At 35.8% G+C, this 2134-nt stretch overlaps 1 protein-coding gene across 1 annotated transcript in view; it reads left to right on the top strand.

Moving 5' to 3' along the window:
* HCFC2 (host cell factor C2) overlaps window positions 1-1755 on the top strand; it is a 56809-nt gene extending 55054 nt beyond the window's left edge. The window contains exon 14 of the mRNA XM_006871119.1: window positions 1441-1755. Within this exon, the coding sequence (XP_006871181.1) occupies window positions 1441-1755 (315 nt within the window). The remainder of the gene's footprint in view (window positions 1-1440) is intronic.
* The last annotated feature ends 379 nt before the right edge of the window (window positions 1756-2134 follow it).

Raw genomic sequence — 2134 nt, 5'->3', positions numbered from 1 at the left:
TAGAAAGGACAAGCAAACTGGAACAGCTACAGTGACAGATGATACATCTTCATGATGAATCTGACCTATACTCAGAGCGGTAGTTACTCTAAATACCAACAGAGAGAGAAAGAGTCTTCAAATCAAGTATCAATGCTATCCTCTGTGTACACAGGGTAGATAGGGATGGGCAACTTAGACACTGGCTACCTAAAATGAAGGGGCAATAAAGGCACGAAGTGATTGGCTTACAAGGTTTCAAGAGGGAGCTTAGTGTAAGAGTATGGGGGGAAAGAAAGAGTCCCCACTGAATAGCTGTCATCTTGTCTAGATGGGTCTGGTGAAAAGAGATGGGGATAATATTCGTAAAATTCAATAGTGAATAATTGTTATCATGACTAATCGTGGCTATCACAATTGTAAAGGTAGAAGTTTTGTAACGAAAAAAGGGAAGTGGTTAATCTTATAGTCCCAAAACAGAGGATCCTAGGACCATCAAGAGAGGAACACACAAGCAGAACGCGGGACCTTACCCAGAGAAGCAGCATCACCAGAGATGGAGGTAGAGATGTGGGCATGGAGGACTCTAGATTCATCAACTAAGAAGAGAAGGACTAAGAGCTGGTGGCCAGGAGCAGACTTGCAGAATGTGCCCTTTGGAGATGTAAATTATTATATATGCCTGAGTGGGTTTTTTTGTTTGTTTGTTTTTTAAAACGCTAACAAGTGGATAGAGAGAAATACTGTTAACTGATGGTACATGGAGGGGATTATAATCAATGTAATGAAACAAGGTATATGATTTGTTGAATGTAAAACTGATGCTATGCCCTGTAAACTTTCACTCAATCCACAATAAAAACCTTAAAAAAACAAAAGCAAAAAACCAAGGAGATTATGTTGAAAAATGATGTATTTGTCTTTTCTAAAAGTTGATTGAAATAAATTCTACAGCCAGAAAGAAAAGAATAATAATGGAACTTTTCCACAAACTTTTTGAACCACCCTCACATATTATTATAGATTAAGGCTTTATTACTTCAATATCTTTTATAATGGTCTTATGATTCAGTTATCCTAGAGTGGTTGAGATGGTAAGACACCCTTATCAGGATATTCTAAGGATTTAGAGGTTATGTCCCAAGAATGATCAGAAGCTAGCCCTTTGCTTTGCTCTGTGTAGGGTTTGAGCACTCTTACGCCTGCTGAGTTAACTCTCTACTATTCATTGGAATATTACAGGCAGACATTTCAGTTTGGTTGTGTTTTTGAAAAGTGGGCAAGAATTAAAACGTTTTAGATTTAATATGCTAGGTTTCTAAAAACAATAAAAGATCTATCATCAAATGCAAATATTTTAGCAAAAAAGCAACATTCTGTGTTCTAAAAATAGACTCAACATAACAGGTGATAATAGAGAAAACTTTATATCTTTTACCCTTTTTTTTTTCCTTCTTCAAGAATGTTGAGGGTATCCATCTTTCCTGGGAACCTCCAACCTCACCTTCTGGAAATATTTTGGAGTATTCAGCCTATTTGGCTATCCGTACAGCACAGATACAAGATAATCCGAGTCAGCTTGTTTTCATGAGGATTTATTGTGGTCTTAAGACTTCATGTATAGTAACTGCTGGACAACTTGCAAATGCACAGATTGATTACACATCCCGGCCTGCCATTGTGTTCAGGATATCAGCAAAAAATGAAAAGGGATATGGACCAGCAACCCAAGTCCGATGGCTTCAAGGTAACAATAAGAAAACACCTTTATGCTGAACTGGATTTTTACGAAGCTGGTGTCATGATTATTTATTAGTAACTGGTTATGAAGATTTTGTCATTTGAAAGAGTATTCTCTGATTGTATTTCTGGCAGTTATGAATTTGAGTTTGTAAATTCTTAAAATGTATTTGTTCAATTCTAGATCTAAATAAAAATAGCAAAGCAAAGACTTTGAAAATTAGTATAGATGTATATATACATATATATATATGTGTGTGTGTGTATATATATATGTATATTAGTATATATAAGGCCAAAAGGCTTTATTGTCCCAATATCTTTTATAAAAAGGCCTTGTAACTCAGTCGTCTTAGAGTTTGTTACTAGATGACTCTAGTAACTGGCTGTTGTATATCACGCTCTTATACAGTAA

This window comes from Chrysochloris asiatica, unplaced genomic scaffold (genome assembly GCF_000296735.1).
Source record: "Chrysochloris asiatica unplaced genomic scaffold, ChrAsi1.0 scaffold00160, whole genome shotgun sequence".
NCBI classification, from domain to species: domain Eukaryota; kingdom Metazoa; phylum Chordata; class Mammalia; order Afrosoricida; family Chrysochloridae; genus Chrysochloris; species Chrysochloris asiatica.
Note: the sequence above shows the minus strand (reverse complement) of the source record. Positions and strands in the feature narration are given on the sequence as shown.